Here is a 27475-nt window from a genome sequence, read left to right as displayed (position 1 = left end):
AAAAATTAAACCCTTATATTGTCATGTTTATTTTATTGTTGCGGATTTAAAAAAAATGTTTAACAAACTGAAAACATTGATGTTTGTTTCTCTGTACTTTTTTGTTATTAATTGTATTTAGTTTAATTAAAACAAGCAATTTAAAATGTAAAAAAAGAATCCTTTATTAATTGTTGTAATTGTTTGAGAAATAATATATATGAGTCGGACCATGGAAGAAATGATGAAAAATATATACATTAATAGACAACAACATTCATAAAAATTAAAGTTAAATATTCATGAGGTTATTTAAGTTTGGTCTTAAAACGAATAATTCAGTAAAACATCTATTATTTATCTATATTTGATTTCTAAATAATAAAAACATAGAAATTCATTATTTTAAAGGAATTGTAAATACAAAAAAGCTTTTTCAAAGTTCTACATGTTTACACTTAAAGATAAAGTGTAGCATCAATTTTAAATGTAAGTCATTTTAAGTTTAGAAAAAGTTGGAAAGCCGGAACTTTTTCTTTTTAAAATGATGTGTTTTTGTAGAGTCTGCAGTGTGGATTTTATTTTGAAACACTGACCTCCCACTGTGCAGGATCTCTTGCTGGTTTCTCAACATCTTTCAGGGAATCCTCAGAAGGTCTGGAAATACATCTGACACACAGCAGGTGTTCGACTGTCTTTGCTCTGCCAGCCTGAGCTGCACATTTCCAGTTCTACACAAGATAAAGAAACACATAGAATTGATGTTTACTATGCAGCAATGATTTCTTAGTGTTAAAAGTTATTTTTTGAAGTTGTTCATGAGGTAAATCTTCTTTTTAGTTTCATTACTTTTGTCCTAAAAACTTTACGTGTGGTCGTGTATTTAAAGATATACATTTATTTGAAATAAAACCAGCTTTTATTGAGCTTTTGAAGTTTTTAGCTCATCAAACATGTATATGTTAGTAAGTCAGATAAACTTTGAAAATGCCGCCTCACATTTACATTTTGACCCACATATTTAAAAAACAATACAACATAACGTGGCATTAGAAAATTAACGAATAGAATAAGGTTTATTAGTTTCGTTAATAAAGAGAAACAAAATATGTTATACCTGAGATGAGCGCGGCTAACGGTTAGCTGTTGATTAGCATGACACTTTAAACCGGAAGTAGTTAAACTCTGCGATTAGCTGTGCCGCTAAACTCCGGCCACGTTTCAATTAGACCTATTTAAAAAAAAAAATACGCAAACACAAAGCCTCATATTTTAGGTAATATAGATTAAAAAATATAATAATAATTTAATTATTTATTTATTTTTATCTTGTATTTTCCTGGCTCGTCGTGGCCTTTTTAACGCTCCAAGTGTGCCACCTGCTGGTGAAAAGGTAAACCTCAAAACTCAAAAAAGGTTCAGCAACAGCTTCTTCCCTCTGACATCAGACTGTTGAATACAATTTAACTTCGAGTTATGAAATATTTAAAATATTATTTATTAATTCGTTTATACTATATTGCAATATTATTAACTTATTAATATTTATATTTATACTTTTATATACATTTATTCTATGCAATATTTAAAATATTATTTATTAATTCGTTTATACTATAGTGCAATATCATTAACTTATTAATATTTATATTTATACTTTTATATAAATTCATTCTATGCAATATTTAAAACATTATTTATTTGTTATATTTATACTATATTGCACTATTTTTAACTTATTAATATTTATATTTATACTTTTATAAACATTTAATTCTATGCAATATTTAAAACCTTATTTATTTATTATTTGTATACTATATTTCACTATTTTAAACGTATTAATATTTATATTTATACTTTTATAAACATTTAATTCTATCTAATATTCAAAACATTATTTATTTATTATTTTATACTATATCATCTTTCCGCTTCCGGTGAGCCTTTGATCGGCTGCTTGAAACGTAAGCTCCTGCAATAATTGCCTAAAACAGTCGTTTTAACGACTAGTTGTCCGGATATTATGCTCATATCACTTAAGATATGTCTCAAGCATCTCGGATCTATGATCGTGATGCTCTTCTCAACATCAGAGAGTTGATGGAGGATTATAACCGCGACCGTTACCAACGTCCGGTGAACGTGTTTCCGGCTCCGCTTCTCATCGACTCGGACTCTGTGGAATATCGTTTGATCTCTCGAGTACCGGGCGATTTCCACAAGGGATCGAGTCGGGCTGGAGTACAGGTCAGGATGAGACGTGCAGTTGCGATCGCTCGGAACAACTCTGACGTCATCGAACGTCATCGATGTTTGATCGACATCCCTCTCACTGTGTGTGACGATACATCAGCGCTGCCGTCTGTCCAGACCTCAACGAAAGGTGGTAAGATTTTTTCATTTCCTCTCTTTAATTCGAATTTTACAACCGAGTTGAACTTCAGTGACAGCTGGTACCCACGTGACCGCTGTTCGCTTCAAAAGATCCCGCTCTGCGCGCCTGTCAGTGACGCGGCGTCGTCAGTGACGTCATCGGTGCTGAATGTGGGACTTCTTAATGTTCGCTCCATTACAAATAAATCCTTTATTCTTAATGATCTTTTCACAAGAGTTAATTTGGATTTATTATGTCTTTCTGAGACTTGGCAGAGAGAGGAAGAGTTTATTCATCTGAACGAACTCTGTCCAGTAGGGAGCGCTGTCCTGGGGAAGCCTCGCCTCTCTGGTCGTGGAGGAGGTCTTGCTACTGTTTTTAGGGAGAGTTGTTCTTGCAAAGTGATTCAGACACAGGAATTCACTTCTTTTGAGTCTCAGATGATCTTGGTTGGTTCTACAAGACCTTTCTATTGTGTGTCAATCTACCGTCCGCCTGGTCCTGCGGCGGTGTTCTTGAAAGACTTTAGTGACTTCTTATCTTCCATTATTCAGATGGAATCTGTTCTTATTCTTGGAGACTTTAATCTTCATGTTGATGACGTCACATCTTGTTCTGCTAAAGAACTTTTAACTTTAACTGAAGCCTTTAATTTTGAGCAACATGTTTCTGAACCCACTCATCAAAAAGGCCACATTTTAGACTTAGTTTTTACTCTTGGCCTGAACATTTCTAATGTATCTGTACATGATGTCCATCTGAGTGATCATTCTCTTGTCTTGTTCAACCTGGACTTCATCCCTGAACCTAAGCCTTTGAAAGTTAGGTCTCAGAGGCGTGTCATCTCAGCCGATACTGCAGACAGTTTTTCTGCTATGTTTGACCGTCTTTCCTTTGATGACTGTCCAGATGTGGACAGTTTGATTCACTGTTACACTGATCATTGTGTTGAAATACTGGATCAAGTGGCACCTGTTAAAATGGAACTTGAAAATTCAGAAAAAACTGTGCCCTTGGACAAATGAAGATCTCCTGAGTCTGAAGAGACTTTGTCGAAAGACTGAGCGTCTCTGGAAGTCTACTAAACTTGAGGTGCACAGACTTCACCTCAGGGATCTGTTGACTTCTTACAATGAGATGGTAGAAACTGCTAGATCTGATTACATCAGAAAACTGGTAGCAGCAAATAGGAAAAACCCCAAAGTTTTGTTTGACACGATTAATTCTCTCGTGTCTCCTGCTCCTCAAATCACGCCGGTCTTCTGTGAAGCTGACAACAATGCATTGTTGAGATTTTTCATTGGCAAAATTAAATTGATCAAAGAGAAAATCTCTCCCCCTTTGTTTGGAACCCCTACTGTCTCTGAGCCCATCTCCTCCTCTTGGTCATCCTTCACTGCTGTATCTTTGTGTGATATTTCAGCACTAGTGAACAAGATGAAACCCTCCTCTTGCTCAGATGACGTCCTTCCTTGTAGGCTTTTTATCAAAGTATTTGATGTAATTGGCCCCTGGGTTACCAATATGGTGAACCTCTCCCTTTCCACAGGGGTTTTTCCCAATGCATTTAAACATGCCATTGTGGAGCCTCTGCTCAAAAAACCAGGCTTAGACCCAACTGACCTCAGTAATTTCAGGCCTATTTCTAAGCTCCCTTTCTTGTCCAAGATCTTGGAGAAGGTGGTGTCCGAGCAGCTGTCTTTGTTCCTGGATCAGAGCGACATCCATGAGAAGTTTCAGTCTGGCTTCCGTAAACATCACTCTACGGAGACAGCTTTATTGAAAGTGTCCAGTGACATCATGATGTCGGCTGACTCTGGTAAATTCACTGTTCTGGTTCTCTTGGATCTGTCCTCAGCCTTTGACACAGTTGATCACCAGATCCTGCTGAGAAGACTAAGGGATGAAGTGGGACTGTCTGGGTCTGTGTTAGAATGGTTCTCATCTTACCTTTCTGGGCGCAGTTTTAGTGTATCTGCCAATCAAATGAGGTCTGAATCGGCAGATCTGTTGTGTGGAGTCCCTCAAGGTTCTGTTCTGGGTCCTTTATTGTTTTTGCTGTACTTGATTCCCCTTGGTAAAATCATTCAGAGATTTCCAGATGTTTCTTATCACATTTTTGCTGATGACATCCAGCTCTACTGCTCTTTTGACCCAACTGAGCCCCAAAGGCTGAACAGCTTAGTCAATTGTTTGCTAGAAATCAAACAATGGCTGAGTGAAAACACTTTACAGCTTAATGTGGACAAAACTGAAACTCTGGTGATTGCTCCTGATGATAAGATTCCAGGGTTGAGTCAGTACTTGGGTGACTTAAGTCAGTCTGTCAAACTGAGCCTGAGAAACCTGGGTGTTGTATTTGATAAAGCCATGTCTCTTGTTCAACACTGCAGAAAACTGACCAGAAACTGTTTCCTTCAACTGAGAAAAATCTCTAAACTTAGGAAAATGTTGTCACGACATGATCTGGATCTTGTAATCCATGCGTTTGTTTCTTCTCGTCTGGACTATTGTAACAGTTTGTTTTCATGTCTTAACAAGAAGGATGTGTCTCGTCTGCAGTTGATTCAGAACTCTGCAGTGAGAATTCTGAGCCGCTCTAGTAGAAGAACTCACATTTCTCCGATCCTTAAAACTCTTCACTGGCTTCCAGTTTCTTTCAGGATCAACTTTAAAATTCTGGTTCTTACTTTCAGAGCTATTCATGGTCAGGCTCCTCCTTACATCACTGATCTGATCCAGCCTTACACCCCAGCTCGGTCTCTGAGGTCTGTGGATCAGAATCTACTTATGGTTCCACGCACACGGCTCAGGACCAGAGGAGAGAAATCTTTTCAGGCTGTTGCTCCTAAGCTTTGGAACAATCTTCCTCTCTCTTTGCGCTTGATGGATCTACTGACTCCTTTAAGAAACATCTTAAGACGTTTCTATTTGTTCAGGCTTTTCCTTGAATTTCTCGAACTCCTGTGTTGTTCTCAGTATTATCTTGATCTTTGAAGTATGTACTGTTTTGAGTATTGTTTTGATTGTTAAAGCGCTTTGTGACCCTGGTCTCGAAAAGCGCTATATAAATAAATATTACTTACTTACTTACTTACTTACTATATTGCACTATTTTTAACTTGTTAATATTTATTTTTATACTTTTGTATACATCAATTCTATGCAATATTTAAAACATTATTTATTTGTTATATTTATACTATATTACACTATTTTTAACTTATTAATATTTATATTTATACTTTTATAAACATTTAATTCTATGCAATATTTAAAACCTTATTTATTTATTATTTGTATACTATATTTCACTATTTTAAACGTATTAATATTTATATTTATACTTTTATAAACATTTAATTCTATCTAATATTCAAAACATTATTTATTTATTATTTTATACTATATTGCACTATTTTTAACTTATTAATATTTATATTTATACTTTTATAAACATTTAATTCTATGCAATATTTAAAACCTTATTTATTTATTATTTGTATACTATATTTCACTATTTTAAACGTATTAATATTTATATTTATACTTTTATAAACATTTAATTCTATCTAATATTCAAAACATTATTTATTATTATTTTTATACTATATTGCACTATTTTTAACTTGTTAATATTTATTTTTATACTTTTGTATACATTAATTCTATGCAATATTTAAAACTTTATTTATTTGCTCTATTTATACTATATTGCACTATTTTTAACCTATTAATATTTATATTTAAAATGAGAAAACGTACCAGGGTCAAAACCGGGAAGGAAAAACAATCTTGAAGCGGAGTCTAAAATGTTAATCACAAACTAGACAAAAACAGGAAAACAAGTGTGACGAACCGACAAAGACTGAGGGAGAGTGAACAGAATAAGATGCTGCCAGCAATCAGTGGCAGCTGTGGAGCAGAAGAACACAAGACAGGTGAAGACAGTAACAATCAGCAGGAGAACACAAGACAGGTGAAGACAATAACTAATCAGCAGGAGAACACAAGACCAGGTGAAGACAATAACAATCAGCAGGAGAACACAAGACCAGGTGAAGACAATAACTAATCAGCAGGAGAACACAAGACAGGTGAAGACAATAACAATCAACAGGAGAACACAAGACAGGTGAAGACAATAACAATCAGCAGAAGAACACAAGACAGGTGAAGACAGTAACAATCAGCAGGAGAACACAAGACAGGTGAAGACAATAACAATCAGCAGGAGAACACAAGACCAGGTGAAGACAATAACAATCAGCAGGAGAACACAAGACCAGGTGAAGACAATAACTAATCAGCAGGAGAACACAAGACAGGTGAAGACAATAACTAATCAGCAGGAGAACACAAGACAGGTGAAGACAATAACTAATCAGCAGGAGAACACGAGACAGGTGAAGACAATAACTAATCAGCAGGAGAACACAAGACCAGGTGAAGACAATAACAATCAGCAAGAGAACACACGACAGGTGAAGACAGTAACAATCAGCAGGAGAACACAAGACAGGTGAAGACAATAACAATCAACAGGAGAACACAAGACAGGTGAAGACAATAACAATCAGCAGAAGAACACAAGACAGGTGGAGACAATAACAATCAGCAGGAGAACACAAGACAGGTGAAGACAATAACAATCAGCAGAAGAACACAAGACAGGTGAAGACAGTAACAATCAGCAGGAGAACACAAGACAGGTGAAGACAATAACTAATCAGCAGGAGAACACAAGACAGGTGAAGACAATAACAATCAGCAGAAGAACACAAGACAGGTGAAGACAATAACAATCAACAGGAGAACACAAGACAGGTGAAGACAATAACAATCAGCAGAAGAACACAAGACAGGTGAAGACAATAACAATCAGCAGAAGAACACAAGACAGGTGAAGACAGTAACAATCAGCAGGAGAACACAAGACAGGTGAAGACAATAACAATCAGCAGGAGAACACAAGACCAGGTGAAGACAATAACAATCAGCAGGAGAACACAAGACCAGGTGAAGACAATAACTAATCAGCAGGAGAACACAAGACAGGTGAAGACAATAACTAATCAGCAGGAGAACACAAGACAGGTGAAGACAATAACTAATCAGCAGGAGAACACAAGACAGGTGAAGACAATAACAATCAACAGGAGAACACAAGACAGGTGAAGACAATAACAATCAGCAAAAGAACACAAGACAGGTGAAGACAGTAACAATCAGCAGGAGAACACAAGACAGGTGAAGACAGTAACAATCAGCAGGAGAACACAAGACAGGTGAAGACAATAACAATCAGCAGGAGAACACAAGACCAGGTGAAGACAATAACAATCAGCAGGAGAACACAAGACCAGGTGAAGACAATAACTAATCAGCAGGAGAACACAAGACAGGTGAAGACAATAACTAATCAGCAGGAGAACACAAGACAGGTGAAGACAATAACTAATCAGCAGGAGAACACGAGACAGGTGAAGACAATAACTAATCAGCAGGAGAACACAAGACCAGGTGAAGACAATAACAATCAGCAGGAGAACACAAGACAGGTGAAGACAATAACTAATCAGCAGGAGAACACAAGACAGGTGAAGACAATAACTAAACAGCAGGAGAACACAAGACAGGTGAAGACAATAACTAATCAGCAGGAGAACACAAGACAGGTGAAGACAATAACTAAACAGCAGGAGAACACAAGACCAGGTGAAGACAATAACTAATCAGCAGGAGAACACAAGACCAGGTGAAGACAATAACTAAACAGCAGGAGAACACAAGACCAGGTGAAGACAATAACTAAACAGCAGGAGAACACAAGACCAGGTGAAGACAATGACAATCAGCAGGGGAACACAAGACCAGGTGAAGACAATAACAATCAGCAGGAGAACACAAGACAGGTGAAGACAATAACTAATCAGCAGGAGAACACAAGACCAGGTGAAGACAATGACAATCAGCAGGGGAACACAAGACCAGGTGAAGACAATAACAATCAGCAGGAGAACACAAGACAGGTGAAGACAATAACAATCAGCAGGAGAACACAAGACCAGGTGAAGACAATAACTAATCAGCAGGAGAACACAAGACAGGTGAAGATAATAACTAATCAGCAGGAGAACACAAGACAGGTGAAGACAATAACAATCAGCAGGAGAACACAAGACAGGTGAAGACAATAACAATCAGCACGAGAACACAAGACCAGGTGAAGACAATAACTAATCTGCACGATAACACAAGACCAGGTGAAGACAATAATAATCAGCACGAGAACACAAGACCAGGTGAAGATAATAACTAATCAGCAGGAGAACACGAGACAGGTGAAGACAATAACAATCAGCAGGAGAACACAAGACAGGTGAAGACAATAACAATCAGCAGGAGAACACAAGACCAGGTGAAGACAATAACTAATCAGCAGGAGAACACAAGACAGGTAAAGACAATAACAATCAGCAGGAGAACACAAGACAGGTGAAGACAATAACTAATCAGCAGGAGAACACAAGACAGGTGAAGACAATAACAATCAGCAGGAGAACACAAGACCAGGTGAAGACAATAACAATCAGCAGGAGAACACAAGACCAGGTGAAGACAATAACAATCAGCAGGAGAACACAAGACAGGTGAAGACAATAACAATCAGCGGGAGAACACAAGACAGGTGAAGACAATAACAATCAGCAGGAGAACACGAGACAGGTGAAGACAATAACCAATCAGCAGGAGAACACAAGACAGGTGAAGACAATAACTAATCAGCAGGAGAACACAAGACAGGTGAAGACAATAACAATCAGCAGGAGAACACAAGACCAGGTGAAGACAATAACAATCAGCAGGAGAACACAAGACCAGGTGAAGACAATAACAATCAGCAGGAGAACACAAGACAGGTGAAGACAATAACAATCAGCAGGAGAACACAAGACAGGTGAAGACAATAACAATCAGCAGAGAACACAAGACAGGTGAAGACAATAACTAATTAGCAGGAGAACACAAGACCAGGTGAAGACAATAACTAATCAGCAGGAGAACACAAGACAGGTGGAGACAATAACTAATCAGCAGGAGAACACACGACCAGGTGAAGACAATAACTAATCAGCAGGAGAACACAAGACAGGTGAAGACAATAACTAATCAGCACAAGAACACAAGACAGGTGAAGACAATAACTAATCAGCAGGAGAACACAAAACCAGGTGAAGACAATAACAATCAGCAGGAGAACACAAGACAGGTGAAGACAATAACAATCAGCAGGAGAACACAAGACAGGTGAAGACAATAACAATCAGCAGGAGAACACAAGACCAGGTGAAGACAATAACTAATCAGCAGGAGAACACAACACAGGTGAAGACAATAACAATCAGCAGGAGAACACAAGACAGGTGAAGACAATAACAATCAGGAGGAAAACACAAGACCAGGTGAAGACAATAACTAATCAGCAGGAGAACACAAGACCAGGTGAAGACAATAACAATCAGCAGGAGAACACAAGACCAGGTGAAGACAATAACTAATCAGCAGGAGAACACAAGACCAGGTGAAGACAATAACTAATCAGCAGGAGAACACAAAACAGGTGAAGATAATAACTAATCAGCAGGAGAACACAAGACAAGTGGAGACAATAACAATCAGCAGGAGAACACAAGACAGGTGAAGACAATAACAATCAGCAGGAGAACACAAGACAGGTGAAGACAATAACAATCAGCAGGAGAACACAAGACAGGTGAAGACAATAACAATCAGCAGGAGAACACAAGACAGGTGAAGACAATAACAATCAGCAGGAGAACACAAGACAGGTGAAGACAATAACAATCAGCAGGAGAACACAAGACAGGTGAAGACAATAACTAATCAGCAGGAGAACACAAGACGGGTGAAGACAATAACAATCAGCAGAAGAACACAAGACAGGTGAAGACAATAACAATAAGCAGGAGAACACAAGACCAGGTGAAGACAATAACAATCAGCAGGAGAACACAAGACAGGTGAAGACATAACAATCAGCAGGAGAACACAAGACAGGTGAATACAATAACAATCTGCAGGAGAACACAAGACAGGTGAAGGCAATAACAATCAGCAGGAGAACACAAGACAGGTGAAGATAATAACTAATCAGCAGGAGAACACAAGACAGGTGAAGACAATAACAATCAGCACGAGAACACAAGACCAGGTGAAGACAATAACTAATCAGCCCGAGAACACAAGACCAGGTGAAGACAATAATAATCAGCACGAGAACACAAGACCAGGTGAAGATAATAACTAATCAGCAGGAGAACACGAGACAGGTGAAGACAATAACAATCAGCAGGAGAACACAAGACAGGTGAAGACAATAACAATCAGCAGGAGAACACAAGACCAGGTGAAGACAATAACTAATCAGCAGGAGAACACAAGACAGGTAAAGACAATAACAATCAGCAGGAGAACACAAGACAGGTGAAGACAATAACTAATCAGCAGGAGAACACAAGACAGGTGAAGACAATAACAATCAGCAGGAGAACACAAGACCAGGTGAAGACAATAACAATCAGCAGGAGAACACAAGACCAGGTGAAGACAATAACAATCAGCAGGAGAACACAAGACAGGTGAAGACAATAACAATCAGCGGGAGAACACAAGACAGGTGAAGACAATAACAATCAGCAGGAGAACACGAGACAGGTGAAGACAATAACCAATCAGCAGGAGAACACAAGACAGGTGAAGACAATAACTAATCAGCAGGAGAACACAAGACAGGTGAAGACAATAACAATCAGCAGGAGAACACAAGACCAGGTGAAGACAATAACAATCAGCAGGAGAACACAAGACCAGGTGAAGACAATAACAATCAGCAGGAGAACACAAGACAGGTGAAGACAATAACAATCAGCAGGAGAACACAAGACAGGTGAAGACAATAACAATCAGCAGAGAACACAAGACAGGTGAAGACAATAACTAATTAGCAGGAGAACACAAGACCAGGTGAAGACAATAACTAATCAGCAGGAGAACACAAGACAGGTGGAGACAATAACTAATCAGCAGGAGAACACAAGACCAGGTGAAGACAATAACTAATCAGCAGGAGAACACAAGACAGGTGAAGACAATAACTAGTCAGCACAAGAACACAAGACAGGTGAAGACAATAACTAATCAGCAGGAGAACACAAGACCAGGTGAAGACAATAACAATCAGCAGGAGAACACAAGACAGGTGAAGACAATAACAATCAGCAGGAGAACACAAGACAGGTGAAGACAATAACAATCAGCAGGAGAACACAAGACCAGGTGAAGACAATAACTAATCAGCAGGAGAACACAACACAGGTGAAGACAATAACAATCAGCAGGAGAACACAAGACAGGTGAAGACAATAACAATCAGGAGGAAAACACAAGACCAGGTGAAGACAATAACTAATCAGCAGGAGAACACAAGACCAGGTGAAGACAATAACAATCAGCAGGAGAACACAAGACCAGGTGAAGACAATAACTAATCAGCAGGAGAACACAAGACCAGGTGAAGACAATAACTAATCAGCAGGAGAACACAAAACAGGTGAAGATAATAACTAATCAGCAGGAGAACACAAGACAAGTGGAGACAATAACAATCAGCAGGAGAACACAAGACAGGTGAAGACAATAACAATCAGCAGGAGAACACAAGACAGGTGAAGACAATAACAATCAGCAGGAGAACACAAGACAGGTGAAGACAATAACAATCAGCAGGAGAACACAAGACAGGTGAAGACAATAACAATCAGCAGGAGAACACAAGACAGGTGAAGACAATAACAATCAGCAGGAGAACACAAGACAGGTGAAGACAATAACTAATCAGCAGGAGAACACAAGACGGGTGAAGACAATAACAATCAGCAGAAGAACACAAGACAGGTGAAGACAATAACAATAAGCAGGAGAACACAAGACCAGGTGAAGACAATAACAATCAGCAGGAGAACACAAGACAGGTGAAGACATAACAATCAGCAGGAGAACACAAGACAGGTGAATACAATAACAATCTGCAGGAGAACACAAGACAGGTGAAGGCAATAACAATCAGCAGGAGAACACAAGACAGGTGAAGATAATAACTAATCAGCAGGAGAACACAAGACAGGTGAAGACAATAACAATCAGCAGGAGAACACAAGACCAGGTGAAGACAATAACTAATCAGCAGGAGAACACAAGACAGGTGAAGGCAATAACAATCAGCAGGAGAACACAAGACAGGTGAAGACAATAACTAATCAGCAGGAGAACACAAGACAGGTGAAGACAATAACTAATCAGCAGGAGAACACAAGACCAGGTGAAGACACTAACCAATCAGCAGGAGAACACAAGACAGGTGGAGAGAATAACAATCAACAGGAGAACACAAGACAGGTGAAGACAATAACTAATCAGCAGGAGAACACAAGACCAGGTGAAGACAATAACAATCAGCAGGAGAACACAAGACAGGTGAAGACAATAACTAATCAGCAGGAGAACACAAGACCAGGTGAAGACAATAACTAATCAGCAGGAGAACACAAAACAGGTGAAGATAATAACTAATCAGCAGGAGAACACAAGACAAGTGGAGACAATAACAATCAGCAGGAGAACACAAGACAGGTGAAGACAATAACAATCAGCAGGAGAACACAAGACAGGTGAAGACAATAACAATCAGCAGGAGAACACAAGACAGGTGAAGACAATAACAATCAGCAGGAGAACACAAGACAGGTGAAGACAATAACAATCAGCAGGAGAACACAAGACAGGTGAAGACAATAACAATCAGCAGGAGAACACAAGACAGGTGAAGACAATAACTAATCAGCAGGAGAACACAAGACGGGTGAAGACAATAACAATCAGCAGAAGAACACAAGACAGGTGAAGACAATAACAATCAGCAGGAGAACACAAGACCAGGTGAAGACAATAACAATCAGCAGGAGAACACAAGACAGGTGAAGACATAACAATCAGCAGGAGAACACAAGACAGGTGAATACAATAACAATCTGCAGGAGAACACAAGACAGGTGAAGGCAATAACAATCAGCAGGAGAACACAAGACAGGTGAAGATAATAACTAATCAGCAGGAGAACACAAGACAGGTGAAGACAATAACAATCAGCAGGAGAACACAAGACCAGGTGAAGACAATAACTAATCAGCAGGAGAACACAAGACAGGTGAAGGCAATAACAATCAGCAGGAGAACACAAGACAGGTGAAGACAATAACTAATCAGCAGGAGAACACAAGACAGGTGAAGACAATAACTAATCAGCAGGAGAACACAAGACCAGGTGAAGACACTAACCAATCAGCAGGAGAACACAAGACAGGTGGAGAGAATAACAATCAACAGGAGAACACAAGACAGGTGAAGACAATAACTAATCAGCAGGAGAACACAAGACCAGGTGAAGACAATAACAATCAGCAGGAGAACACAAGACAGGTGAAGACAATAACTAATCAGCAGGAGAACACAAGACCAGGTGAAGACAATAACAATCAGCAGGAGAACACAAGACAGGTGAAGATAATAACAATCAGCAGGAGAACACAAGACCAGGTGAAGACCATTACAATCAGCAGGAGAACACAAGACAGGTGAAGACAATAACAATCAGCAGGAGAACACAAGACCAGGTGAAGACAATAACAATCAGCAGGAGAACACAAGACCAGGTGAAGACAATAACAATCAGCAGGAGAACACAAGACAGGTGAAGACAATAACTAATCAGCAGGTTAAGGGACCAGAAAGGAAACTCACAGACACAGAAGGGAGCAGGTTTCAAAATAAAAACAGGAAACACCAAAAAGGGGCACAAGACATAACAAATTCTATGCAATATTTAAAACATTATTTATTTGTTCTATTTATACTATATTGCACTATTTTTAACTTGTTAATATTAATATTAATATTTTTATATACATTCATTCCATGCAATATTTAAAACATTATTTATTTGTGCTATACATACTATATTGCACTATTTTTAACTTATTAATATTTATGTTTATACTTTTAAATAAATTCATTCCATGCAATATTTAAAACATTATTTATTTATTCTTTTTATACTATATTGAACAACATAACTTATTAATATTAATATTTATACTTTTATAAAAAATAATTCTATGCAATATTTAAAACATTATTTATTTGTTCTATTTATACTATATTGCACTATTTTTAACTTATTAATATTTATATTTATACTTTTATAAACATTAATTCTATGCAATATTTAAAACATTATTTATTTGTTCTAATTATACTATATTGCACTATTTTTAACTTATTAATATTTATACTTTTATATAAATTCATTCCATGCAATATTTAAAACATTATTTATTTGTTCTATTTATACTATATTGGACAAGTTTTAATTTATTAATATTAATATTTATACTTGTATATACATTCATTCTAAGCAATATTTAAAACACTATTTATTTATTCTTTTTATACTATATTGCACTATTTTTTAACTTATTAATATTTCAATTTATACTTTTTATATATATATATATATATATATATATATATATATATATATATATATATATACATTCACTCTATGCTGTGTTTTTAACGGTTGCCAAGCAACGAAATGTCGTTGCCAGTGTTTTTCTGTGCAATGACTATAAATAAAAGTGTCTAAGTTGATATGCGTTTGTGTACTCTGACGTCATTAATTGACAAATCAAACTGCTATTATTATAATTAGTCGCTTTCACTAAGTTCTACACGCACGCATGTCCCTTAAATCCAACAACAATTACACCCAAAAATAACAACAAGTCGTTGTGATTCTGCTGCACTTCTGTCTTCGACCGCACGAGGGAGCCACGCATCTGCCACATGAAAACGAAGCGCGTCACCCCCACCAGTGTATTTACAGTAGAACACAGTGACATGACACACATTCGAGGGGTGACACATAACCACCATGATGACACCTGATGATTTCATCACAGCGTCGCACCATCCAACGTGTTCTGGCGGCTGCAGGGGTTACATGAGTCTCAGGGCCACTGATGGAACTGGAGCTTCCACGAGGTGGGAGGAATATTTGTTGTTCTGTGGACGGAGAGAGGGATGGAGAGAGAGATGGAGAGAGAGATGGAGATGGAGAGAGAGATGCCTCTGAGTCCGTGGGAGGTGAAGGGGCTTTGAGAAGCGAACCATCCCCGCAAAGATCTGCTCCTCAGACGTCAGCACTCGCATCACAGATGTTCCCACAGACACGCAGTGTGGGCTGGAGCTGCAGAGAAAAAAGCCTCAATTGGCTTGTTTTTGAGGTCTGTGTGCGATCATTATAATAAGTGGGCCTCGTGCGTGCCCGCGCGGAGATTTAACTCAAGCACAGCTATTCAAATGGGTTTTTATTTCCAGAGACATTGTGACACAAATGGAACATTCAAATCTAGGAGATAACGTGACAAATGACGTCGACAATAAATATTATCTAAACTAAAGAGTTGGAGAGATATTGACAACAACAACCTTTGACAGGACCTGAAGCCATGAATTCATCTTGTACTAATGTTTATTGTTATTGATGTGTTTTATCATTAAATTGTGTTTATATAATTATTATCTTTTTTTTAAATCTGAAGTGAGTTAAATACAAAACCCAAAGTCTTCATTATTATTATCATTGACAATAAAGCAATTACATCATCACTGTTTTCGTAACATATTAGTGAAATAAATATATATATTATGGTTTGAACAGAGGAGGGTGAATGACATTATAAACTATGGAACCATGACGCATTACTTTCACAGAGCTTACCTAATACAATAAGAACGTTCTAATAGGATTTTCTTTTGATATATTATCGTGCTTTTAATGTATTTAATAGGATTTATTATAGATATAATTGTACTTATTTTATTGTTTCTTATTGTATTATCAGAATCAGTAAAACTTGCAGTGCCAGCGTTGACAACACAGGAATTTAGAAATCAAATATAACAAATCAATCCTTGTCTCAGTGTCAAGGTGACCCGAAGGCCCGGAAACAAATGTGTTTGTGATATCCCTTGTCTTGTCTCTCGGTCGGTTTAAGGTGAAAGACCTCCTCTGCTTCCATAAATACAGATGCAGTGTAAGTAAGTCAGTAAGAAAGTAAGTAAAGGTTCTTTTTAAAGCGCCTTTCTAGACCAGGGTCACAAAGCGCTTGAACAATACAAGATCAAGACAAAATAAGACAAACACAGAAGTTCCAGAAAATCAAGGAAAAGCAAAAATAAAAAGGTCTTAAGATGTTTCATCTTAAGCGGTTCAGGAACCATAAGTAGATTCTGATCCACAGACCTCAGAACCCGAGCTGGGGTGTAAGTCTGGATCAGATCACTGATGGAAGGTCTGACCATGAATAGATCTGAAAGTTAGAACCAGAATTTTAAAGTTGATCCTGACAGAAACTGACAGCCAGTGAAGAGTTTTAAGGATCGTAGAAATGTGAGTTCTTCTACTAGAGCAGGTCAGAATTCTCACAGTGGTGGAGGTCATTCACCGTGAACTGACCTAGAGACAACACAAGGGATACCACAAACACGTTTGTTTTCTTGCCTTTGGGTCACATTGACCCAGAGACAACACATGGTTTAAATAAAACAAGACTAATAAAATGAGATAAAATTCAATTTTAATTTAATATTATTGTTGTTTTTATTATTATTTTTGATGTATTAATGTTGATATGTGAACTGTATGTTCGGATTTACTATAACAAAGTTTAATATTTTTTGTATATAATTGCTGTGAACTGGAAGAATAAAAAAACATATATTAACTTGTCTTAAAGGAAAGTTTACTACTTTTTGTCTTTACATAAACATAAAGTTATCCTAATAGTGAAGTTGTTTTTTATCCCTGGTAACTGCCCCCCAACTGCCACATTCTGGATCTTTTACGACCCATTAACCCCCTTTAAAAGACCATAAAAGCATCAAAGCATCTTTAAAAGAAGTTCTTGTGCGTCCAGGGCCCTGCACTTTTGTCAGTGACCCCGTGTTTCGAGTGAGTCACCCCGGCTAGCTAACGAGGGACTTTCCCCCCAATACTTGCTCTGCATATTTGCCCGCTGACTTAGCCTTTGTAAAAAGTGCCCCATACATGCCTGAAACACACCCCAGTGTGTGTGTGTGTGTGCGTGTGTGTGTGTGTGTGTGTGTGTGTGTGTGTGTGTGTGTGTGTGTGTGGGAGTCTGTCTGAGCCGCCCCCAGCATTCCAGAAGTCACTGTCAGATCGTCTGAAGAGAGACTATCAACCAATTATTGCCATGTGTCCAGATTAGATAGAAAGATGGATAAAACTTTATTGATCTCACGAAAACGACGCTTTAATGTTTTCAAATGTTTTCTCTATAGTCATGAAATCTGAGTTCTTGAGTATTTACTGCCATAATAAGTTACTTTAACTTCCGAATTTATGCAATTTATATTGAATAGAGTTGGATTAACATGAATATATGAGATAATAATTAAATCTCCTAACAAGAATGCCTATATTTTATTATATAAATACATTATTGTAAGTTAAAAAATGTAGAAGGTATTCATATTTTAACATGTACATTTTACTACTGTCAATGCTTGTTTATTTACATTCTTCGGGGTCAACATTATTTGATAACAATAAAAAATGTTACTATAAATATACTTTTTTTTCCTTGAAACCATCAATATATAAATACATATTTAAGGTTGAACTAAACTTTCATCTCGCTGTGTAAGTGTCAGGATTTGATTTGACATTCATCAAAAACACCGATAAATATCTAGATTTATTTTACTTCCTGCTCGCATAAAACTAAAAAAAAACTTTCTGAACTCTGCTCTTGTCAGCGATGGAAATTCCACCGCCCTGTTCCAGCGCGCGGTTCTTATCGATACAATAAAGTGCGTATCAATAGAAGTGCGCACGAACAGGGGCGTGGTTTCCCAGGAATTCTCCTCAGTGACGAGCGTTTCAACCAAATGCCCATATATGGGCATGGACGTGCGTAAGCAGTAACGGCCTACGTGCGACGTCTACGCAGATTGCGTAAAAACACTGGAAACTAGTTTTAACTTGTTCAGCAGATTCGACAGATGATGTGTCCGTTTATGAGCTGGATTTAAAAAATAATAATAATAATTATAGCATGTAATTAGATGTTTAGTATCAACTAGTTTTGATTTATATTTTGAAATAATTAGTGTTTTGTTCATTTTATGTTTGAAATCCAAGTAAACTGATGCAATATGTATCAACATTTTTACTTTTCTGCGTAAGTGTTGTCGCTTCAAAAGTACATTATTTATATACTGTCATTGCTGTGAACGTGTTGAAACAATAAAAAAAAAGAGTGAAAACAAGGTGGATCATTTTTTAAAGACACTTTACTTAAATACACATCACAAATAAAAAAAGACGTTGTAAACATTGGACGTGGTCAGTTTGTCTGGGTCAACCGGGCAAACATAATAATTTACATATAATAAATGCAGCATAGAATGAAGAACAATACAAGGACCTTATTTTTTTCTCAAACTAAAAGGGGGGCCAGACGTGACGACCTGCTTCAGTCTGGATGCTGCCCTGGATTATTAAAGGGTCAAATGGTTCTCTTACAGGGTGTCCAGCATCCGGAAGTACCATTTTTTTATATTCATAAATCTAACTTTTTCTACACATAGCCCTCTGTCCTGTCGATGCAGGACTTCCAGTGTTATTACTTTTTTAAAGATGCTTTTTTTTTTCCAAAAAAGTCTCTTCAGAACGCCTCCATCTTGCTGGTGAGCATCAGTTGACAGCCGCTGCTCACGTGCGTGAGGACCTTCTGCTTGAGCTGGGCCACCTGGTCCCGCAGGACCGAGGCGGTGCTGGACAGCCCGGCGTTGTCGTTCTTCAGACCCTTCACTTTGTCCTCCAGGCGGGCGATGCGCTCCAGCTTGCGCCGCCGGCACTTGGTGGCCGCCATGCGGTTCCTGAGTCGCTTTCGCTCCGCCTTGATCTTCTCCTGGTTCTCCAGGTCGATGGGGGACATCGGGGGGGACCCGTCGCTGCTGCCGAAGTCGGGCACCGTCTGGGGTTCCTCTTTGAGGGCGAGCAGCCGCTGCGGGTGAAGTGCGGACCCGGGGTTGAACTGCAGGTGCGTGGAGGTCTGGGGGTGGTGGTGGCTCTGCTGGTGCGGGGGCAGGTAGCTGATGGTGGCCGTGGGGTAACTGGACGAGGAGGAGGTCGAGGAGAGGCTGCCGCTCGGGCAGTAGGCGTTCAGCGTGGTGTACACGGGCTCGGGCTGCAGGGTGGCACCGAAGACGCCAGGGGCCGCCCCCGGACACGTCGTGACGGGCCCCAGGGACATGGACGGATTGATCTGGTTGATCTTGTGGAGCTCGTCCAGGGCTTTCACGAAACCCTCCGCGAACCCTTCCTGCTCATCCGTGATGCCCCTGTTGTAGAAGTACTGACCCGGCGTCGGGGTGGTGAGGACCCCGTTACTGTTCTGGATGATGAGTCGCTCCAGCTCCGGGGAGGCGAGCTTCAGCGAGCCGACGTCCTGCTGCTGGTGCTGCGGTCCCGCCTGGTACAGGTCCACCTCGGACCTCAGCTGCGACTTCAAGTTGCGGTGATAGGGTTCTGTCAAGTTCATATTCTGCTTTAGCAGTTTATAGTCATGCATGGCCGCCTCGGACTGGCCGTAAGCGGTCAGAAAAGAGTCGTCATGATAAAACGGCTGCTCCATCTTTGTAGACATGAGAGTCGGAGGAGAAAACTCGCTTACCCAGCAGAATATCAACAAATGTCAGCGCCAAATAGTGCGCGCGGCGGGGGAGTCCGTGTCCGCGGTTACAATGAAACTTGAAGAAGAAACAGAAACTAGGACTCCATGAACCGGGAGAGAAAGTCCTGATCAAAAAAAGTCTGGTCCTGTTGTAGGAAAACAATTCCAAAAAAACAGGGGCGTCTCATGTGGTTCCTGCTGAGGTGCGTGTGTGTCAGGCGCGCCACGAACACTTCTTTATATACGCGCACTGAGGCGCGCTCGCTGCCAGGGCAACCCGGCGCTGCGATTGGCTGGGAGGGGGCCGAAGCCACGCCCACCTCGCGATGACGTTATTGCCGGGAAGACGCGACTGTAAACAAGCCCGAAGGCAACAGAGGTTCGCTCGAAGGATTCCATGGCGCAGCAAAGAAGTGAAAAAGCTCAAGTAAGACACAAGACACTTTTTTTTTTAAACATTATTCTAATTCAAAAACAATAAAACGTCGATTTATCTCTCATTTGGCGCCACGACACAATCTTACGGGTCGAAATATTTAATTATTTAATATCAAAACTATCAACAAAACATATTTCATCGAGTGTGGTTCGTTGTATTTTATAAAAAAATAAATAATTTCCATCAAATTATTTCTAAAAAAAAAAGGCCGACAGCGTTTATTCATTGTGTCGCTTCCTGCGGAGGAAGTCCTGGTGACCAAATATGGGCAAAGTGACGCTGCCGCTCCCGTCCGGGAGAACCGGTAAGACACGCCCACTCGTGCCAGCGCCAACTATTCCCATATAAACTCCCATGTGCGGGTCTGTCAGGGACTTTCAGGAGGGAGGGAAAGTGAAGAAATAAAAAGGGCCAATTGATTAAGTCCTGTTCACTTCACCAATGAAAGAAAAAAATACAAATAAAATAAAGTGGAAAAACGTGTAAATGTGTTTATATAAAATAATACCAACTACAATCTAGTTCTTTGCTACAACACACCATGACTTATTATGTACTTTATGCATTAGATCTACTATAATATATATATATATATATATATATATATATATATATATATATATTATTTCAATATAATAAAATGTCCTCAGGGGCCACATTTTACACAGCTGTGAGGGGCCATCAAGCAAAAATAAAGTATGAAATTAAATAAAAACATTATTTAACATTTAAACCTAATGTGAAGTATGTTCTTTTCTAAATATATTTCTTATACTCAGTCTTATCAGAGGCAATAATACTCAGAAATGTCAAAAGCAAAAGAAAAAAAGTCCTAAAAAAGAACCTTAAAGTAAGTTTGAGAGACAATTACTAATAAAATAATGAAGTATAAAATATAAATGTTTGTTTCTACATGATCTTTGACCCCTTACATTCAGTCAAAGGGACCCAGGGCCGCACTTTGCCCAGGTCAGGGGGTCAATTACAAGAACTGGTGAATGTCAACTGAGGAACTTGTTCGGTTTTTGTAATATAGTTTATCAAGGAAAATATCAAGGGAGTTGGCCTGTCCTACATTAATGTGCCACTTCCTGTCAAACAGGAAGTGGGTCACAGACGGTGTGCTTTAAGGTGGATGATTATTTTCAATCAAGACATAGTACAAGTCAGGACTTTAACGCCAAATGTTCCTTGTGTAGCCACATTATTCTATTTTTAAAAAATCCTGAATCTCCCATTTTCAAAGTGATTCTTCAACAATTACAGATTCCTCGCACAAACACTGAGCGCACCTGTTTCTGTTGTTGAAAATGGATTCTTTGTCTCCTGTTTGTAATTCTTCCAACGCCTACACAGACGGAGACGAATGCCTGCACCGTTGTATCCCAGATCCCTGCGCAGACAGAACAGGTCAGGCTGGATGTTTGTTCAACTGAATCCTCCGGCTGCACCTGAGGAGTGATTCTCCGCTCCGAGAAAAAAAAAGAAAAAAAAATCAATAGTAAACATCTTCCTTCCTACGTTCTTAGGTATGATGTGAATAACATTACTAAACACGCGTTAAAAGAGCTGCTGTGGCTGCAAACAACCTTCAGCTGTGTTTTGATGCCATATGTCACTCAAACAAACACAGAAACTAACAGTGTAAACAAGGAAAAGTCTCACGCCTGCGAACAGCTTTGGCTGTGAGCGCCTCAAATAAAAATCAGCCTTGGAATATGATATAAAAACCACAGTAAAATCTAAAATGTAAATATTAAAAAAGGTTGGCAGTGATATTAAGCTGTTTATTTATGAATAACTACTCATATTTTACTAGTCTATTTTCCCTCTCGTTCTTTTTAAACTAGTAGTTTCTTCACATGAAGATTGTGAAGTTTCCTTTTAGTGTTTGTTTATATAAGTTACAGCTGTTTAGCTAACTTAGCTCCCGGACACTAACCTTTATTTGAGTTTAAGTGCCGTGAGCAATAACCGATTATATCAAAGAGTTGATGTTTAACTTCCTTTTAACCTAAATATTTAGGTCAGGGAATGACTTTCATCATTTCTATTAGCTAGATGATTTTTGCTAACTTAGATTCGAGTATCTTTCCTATATCTTCTTAACTAGTTTCTCAAAAAGTAGTTTCTGTGAAGTTTTTACTACCTTGCATCAGTTTCATACTTATTATTGATGTTAAACTACCTCTAAACTGAAATGTTCCATTTATTTATCCATATTTTTCTCAGCTTGTTGCTAATTTAAATTTTAAAAAATTACAAGCAGTAATTAAATTAACATTTTATTGCATTTTTGCCTCTTTCTGAAAAAGTAGTTTTATTTATTTGAAGCTTGTAAAGTTTGCTTTAACCGTTCGTGTTTATTAGTTAGCTGTTTAGCTAACTTTAGCTAACCGTCTCTACCGCTTCATCTTTCCAGTATATTTATAGAAGTTCCTCAACGAATTACTGTTTCTATGAAATTTGACTTCCTAGCAACAATAACCTATAAATTGTGCATGTTAAACAACCTAATGTTTTAGTCATTTAGTCATATTTATCGTTAACATTTCTTTTAGGTAGCTCTTTAGCTAACTTAGCTCCCACTAGCTAACGTTCCATCTTTCCCATTTGTTTTAAGTAGTTTCTCCAAAAATTACAGTTTCTATGAAGTTTTGACTACCTTGCATCAGTTTCCTATTTATATTGATGTTCAACTACCTCTAAAATGAAATATTTCATGTATTTATCCATATTTTTCTTAGCTTGCTGTCAATGTAAATGCTTTTCACAAGTAAATTAAGTAATTCAATTAAAATTTTACAAATTTTATTATTTCTAAACAAGCGGTTTTATTTATTTTTAGCTTGTAACGTTTGCTTTAAGTGTTCGTTTTTAAGCGCTATTTAGCTAACTTAGCTAACGGTTGCTACCGCTACATCTATATTTTTACAAGTTCCTCAACCAACTACTGTTTCTATGAACGTTTGACTTCCTAGCAACAGTAACCTATACATTGTCAATGTTAAACTTCCTCTAAACTTAATATTTCAGTCAGGAAATAATTTTGAACATGTAGATTTATTTTAGGTAGCTGTTTAGCGAAGTTAGCAAACGGTTGCTACCGCTACATCTATATACAAGTTCCTCAACCAATTACTGTTTCTATGAAAGTTTGATTTCCTAGCAACAGCAACCTATACTGTACATGTTCAATGTTAAACTACCTCTAAACTTAATATTTCAGTCAGGAAATAATTTTGATCATGTTCATTTCTTTTAGTTAGCTGTTTAGCTAACTTAGCAAACGGTTGCTACCGCTACATCTATATACAAGTTCCTCAACCAATTACTGTTTAATTTCTTTTAGGTAGCTATTTAGCAAACCTAGCTCCCAGTAACGTTCCATCATTCCCATTTATTTGAACTAGTTTCTCAAACAATTACCGCTTTTATGAAAGTTTCAGTTCCTTGCATCAGTTTCCTCTTTGTTGTCGATGTTTAACGACTGCTAAAATTGAATATTTTTAGTAGATTTTGCTCAATCATTAGCATGCTGCTAATTTGAAATGCTGTTCATTGTCATTTTGTGGTCGATTTGTCACCTGTCAAAGATGTAGCCAGAGCTGCTGGTTTGATTATCGACTTATATCTGAAATAAGTCTTATTTATCAGATTTGAAAATAGTTTTTTGAGTGTTGATGACCCGGAGAAAGTTTTCAAGCGGACAAAACATCTCTTGGGGAAAAAAAAGGTGTGAAGACGATTTCCAAGATGTAATCACGACCTGGTGGGATCTAATCCTCATGGCATTCCTAGTCCTAATCCGATTTTCTTTATGTTCCCATGGATATGTCCATACAAAGAAGGTAAACAACATTTCCTGGCAGCGTTCCGTCATAAACGCTATTCTCTGCAGGTCCGGGCCGAGCGTTCGCTCTGCGGTGCGGTCGAGGTTGACCACGATCCCGGAGTGTTTACTGGAACACTTGAGCGGTGGAATACTGCCGACACGAGTGTCCAAACAATCATTACACGGACAGAAGTGGTTATTAGACGCACGTGTGGGCGTGAACGCCAGAGACGACTTGAGATTTTTTTGGTTTAGTTTTAGCAGAAGCTCTTCTCAAAGTTTCCGGCAGTTGACCGAGCTCAAGCCGGAAAAATCATCTAATATTAAAAGTTTTTCCAACATTTAAGTCACGTCTCATGTCTGGTTAGACTCTTGGAAAGACTGTGGAAATATAGATATTGCGTTATTACATTTTAAAGTAATTAACTTGAATTAATTCTATATTGAAAGGTTGAATTTATTTGAAAGTAAGTAAGTAATTTTTATTTATATAGCACTTGTCCAGACCAGGGTCACAAAGCGCTTAAACAATCAAAACAATATTCAATAAAGTATATACTTTAAAGGGCAAGATATTTGTAAAACAAAACATTTTCCAAATAAATCCCTTTTTTTACACATTGAATTTGATGTTCTTATTGCAATGATTCAAAAATATTTGATCTTAATTCAATATTTTTGAATTCCTAGCCTTTTTAAATTCAATATAAAAAATGTTGGTATGATAGCATCACCAGACATTACCAATGGAGCGCCGAGCTACTCGATCGAACTTTCAGCCAATCACGCGACGTGTAGATGATCACGTGACGACGTAGAAGCTCTGAAGCGTCAATTTAAAATATTTTATGTATTTATCCATATTTTTCTTCGGTTGCTGTCAATTTAAATGCTTTTCACGAGTAAATTAAGTAATTTAATTAAGATTTTACACATTTTATCTCTTAAGCCGTTTTATTTATTTTAAGCTTGTAAAGTTTGCTTTAAGCGTTTATTTAAAAAAATTAACAATAAAGTTCATTAAAAAACAATAATTTTATAATAAAATGTAAAAACACAACCAAATCCAACCTTTCAAAGTAGAAATGATTCTATTCAATTATTTAAAAGTATTATTTTGAGGCTTAAAAAAAGAAGAACATGTCAGTGAAATATTCTGATGACACTGATATACGTCCAGAAGTCCTTGAAGTGCTTCTTCTGGAATGTTGATATTTTGGGTGGGGGGGGCGGGGCTTGAGGGCATCTGGTCGGGCATGAGTCTGGAAGAACTGGATCAGCGCCAGAAACCACCTGAGTTTTTTTTTTGTTTACCTGCGTTTGTTCCTGGGCCAGTGGAGAGCGAAGGGAGAGCCCCGGGGCTGCAGGGAAGAAGTTCAACCTCAAGATTAGTCAAAGTGAGTGTGCGATCAGACACGCCAGGGTGGAGCAGGAGTGTGTGAGTGTGCCTTTTTTTTCTCTTCTTCTCCTTCTTCTACTGCAACATCCAAGTCCGCCCGGAGGAAAATAACACAAGGGAGTGAAGAATGAAGACTATTGTAACATGGTGTCTCTACTTTCACTGTTGACTTACGAGCAGGACGAGGTAGTTCCATCATGTTTACTTTAATTCAATATTCAATGATTAAAATACTATTCATCTGCTCGTATAGTTCCTGTTCTTTTTAGACAATATTTTATTTTCATTATTACACGTTTTAAAAACACTAATTCTTTCGACTGTTGCTGACGACTTTGAACCCTGGCTAGCTGGGACAAATGTAAGACAAGACGGTTTTGAAGTATAACAGCGGCATTAAAATATTGAAAAGTTGGATTAAAAATGTTAAAAATGGAAATATATATTTATATTTCTTTAGCAAAGAATAGGCTTTTTGATTGTGTGATTTTTACGTCGTCATGTGATCGTCTGCGCCTCGCGTGATTGGCTGAAAGTTCGATCAAGTAGCTCGGTACTCGTTTGGTTTTGTCTGGTGGCTTTATTACACCAACATTCTTATATTGAATTTAAAAGTCTACAAATTAAAAAAATAATCATTTAAGATACTGTATTTTTAAATAATTGAAGTAAGAATATCAAACTCTATGTGTAAAATATTTTTTTAAAGAGAAAATTCAACATTTCAATGTATACATTATTAAACTAAATGATTAAAAATAGTAATTAAATGCTTACAGAAAAAAAAAACATTTAAGTATTAAAGTATTATAGTATTATAGTAGTCTAAAGTTTCACATTTTAAAATGTTAAATTCAGTCAATATATCTGATGCAACTCAAGTACTTAAGTGTGTATTACCAAGTGTATTATTGTGTATTTGTGGTCGCAGGAGAATGTTTGCATCAGTCATGACTGCAGGAGGGAAATCCCCCGAGAGCGTCTCCAGCCTTCAGCACGAGCTAACAAAGCGTCTTTTCACAGACGGCCATGTCTCACCTTCTCAAGCGTCTCATTGTGCGTCGCCACCTCGCCACAGCTCCGCCATTGTCCGCCGCCCCGCGAGTCTCGACTCCTCCATCGGTGACTCAGGGCGGCCCGGGGTCGAGCAGGGGTCACAGAGAGCCCACTCCCCCTCAACCTCCCTCCGAGCTCACGCCTCCCTTCGGCCTCCGTGACCTTCACAACTCCCAAAAAACGCCTACTCAGCAGAAAAGGCTTGTCAGTGAGGTTTGTTTGTGACTCCTTTGACATAATCGCTCCTCTCATCCCGACCGTGGTCTCGTCTAATAATAGACCGATCATCATCATCATCATCATCATCATCATCGTCTTCGTCGTCCTGGTCAACGCCACACGACAGCGCCGCCATTCTCCTCCGCTGACCTTCACGCTGCACATCAACCACCAAAGTACTCTGAAGATACATTGTTGCTGCTTTTTAGCTCGGATCGACTGGAGATTTACTCTTGTTTTTAGTTTTACTTTATCATTACTTCACTTT

At 38.3% G+C, this 27475-nt stretch overlaps 1 protein-coding gene across 1 annotated transcript; it reads right to left on the bottom strand.

Annotated features, from left to right (window-relative positions):
- Positions 1–18856: 18856 nt before the first annotated feature.
- On the bottom strand, positions 18857–20482 carry junbb (JunB proto-oncogene, AP-1 transcription factor subunit b). The gene has a single exon (XM_087809419.1). It carries the CDS (start codon positions 20230–20232, stop codon positions 19249–19251), a length of 984 nt encoding a protein of 327 aa, XP_087665545.1. The 5' UTR covers positions 20233–20482; the 3' UTR covers positions 18857–19248.
- Positions 20483–27475: the final 6993 nt, after the last annotated feature.

This window comes from Callionymus lyra, chromosome 15 (genome assembly GCF_982586985.1).
Source record: "Callionymus lyra chromosome 15, fCalLyr1.hap1.1, whole genome shotgun sequence".
Taxonomy (NCBI): domain Eukaryota; kingdom Metazoa; phylum Chordata; class Actinopteri; order Syngnathiformes; family Callionymidae; genus Callionymus; species Callionymus lyra.
Note: the sequence above shows the minus strand (reverse complement) of the source record. Positions and strands in the feature narration are given on the sequence as shown.